Below are 1,293 nucleotides of genomic sequence, written 5' to 3' on the forward strand. Positions count from 1 at the left end.
CCCAGCTCCCCCCCAACCTCCCCTCCATCTTCCCTCGCCTCCTTCCGCCCGCTCTCTCTCTGCAAGCCCCGGTTTCATGAAGATTGCTGGAACGAGACTTTTTCAGGGAGGACCGGGGCGGGGAAGGAGGGTGGAGGAGGGTGGCCAGGGAAGGCGCAGTAGTCCTTTCCCCCCTCCCCCTTCGCCCGCGGGAGGTTTACGGCTCGAACAATGGCGGGCTAAATACAAACAAGGGGCCCGCCCAGTCTCTTCCCTTTCTCTCCGCCTTTCCCCCCGGCTGCGCCAGGGCTGCGCGCACTCACCGTATAGGTGATGGTGTTAAGGGGCTGCAGGTGTCTCCCCATCTTCTTGTCCGCCGGATCCCTGCTAGAGCCGCCTGCGCCATCGGAGTCTGCAACACAAGAAAAAGAGGGCGAAAATGAAATGGCGCACTTAGAGAAAAAGTTGTCATCGCGCAACGACGCGCGGCCCGGCAACGGTCCGTCCAGCCTCGGCACCTCCCCAACGTCACCGAGGAAGGGGACATTTTCAATCATCGCACCTGCATCCCCCCTCCCCCTCCAAAAGGACCATCCGGTCACACTCCGCCGCGACCTCTGACCTTCCCTCCAGCGCCTCCAGCGGCCGCTCCAGAGGCACTGGGACTGGAATCACTCGGAGTCAGGGGCGCGTTAATTGCCAAGTTTCCAAAATTAGCTTCGCATCCCAGCGCGATAAAGACTCCGCCCGCCGGCCTCCCACCTCGCAGGGCGCCAGAGCGGAGGCAGGGCGCGGGCCGGGCCCGGAACGGCGCTGCAGCAGCAGCAGCAGAGGCCGCCTAAATATATAATAACGCTTTACCTAAGGCGAGAATAAACATTTACACGTTTACGGTGCGAGTTACGCAGGGAAGGGCCCGCCGCCCGCCCGCCTGCTCGGTGGAGCTTGCCACTCTCTCACACACACGCACACACACAATCACTCAAAAACGCACACTCTAACACACACTTCCACCGAATGAGGAGGCAGGCTGTTACTTTCCGCTGACACGTTGTGTGTAGCCACTTTTGGAATGGCCATTCAGCAACACAGCGGACCACGGTTGCGTTCAATCACTCTCCAGTCAATGCGAGCGGGTGGCGAGTCACTGCATCGCGCTGACAAGAGGAAGCCCCCGGTGCACAAACTACTGTGTCATTTTAGGGTGCCGGGAGCCGGACTCACGAGTTCAAATGAAGAGTCGTGCAAATCCATGACGTATTTCGGCTAGGAATTTTAATTTTCCAGAAAAGAATATATAGAAACAATTTCCAG

The 1,293-nt window shown here is 58.9% G+C and overlaps 1 protein-coding gene across 1 annotated transcript in view; it reads right to left on the reverse strand.

Moving 5' to 3' along the window:
* Positions 1 to 112: 112 nt before the first annotated feature.
* The window catches only part of LOC127750895 (uncharacterized), a 6,610-nt gene continuing 5,429 nt past the window's right edge, over positions 113 to 1,293 (reverse strand). Inside the window, exon 3 of the mRNA XM_052273562.1 lies at positions 113 to 391. Coding sequence (XP_052129522.1) covers positions 219 to 391 — 173 coding nt within the window. The 3' untranslated portion in view covers positions 113 to 218. The remainder of the gene's footprint in view (positions 392 to 1,293) is intronic.

The sequence above is a fragment of the Frankliniella occidentalis genome, unplaced genomic scaffold, assembly GCF_000697945.3.
Source record: "Frankliniella occidentalis isolate FOCC.00 unplaced genomic scaffold, Focc_3.1 Scaffold282, whole genome shotgun sequence".
Lineage (NCBI taxonomy): Eukaryota > Metazoa > Arthropoda > Insecta > Thysanoptera > Thripidae > Frankliniella > Frankliniella occidentalis.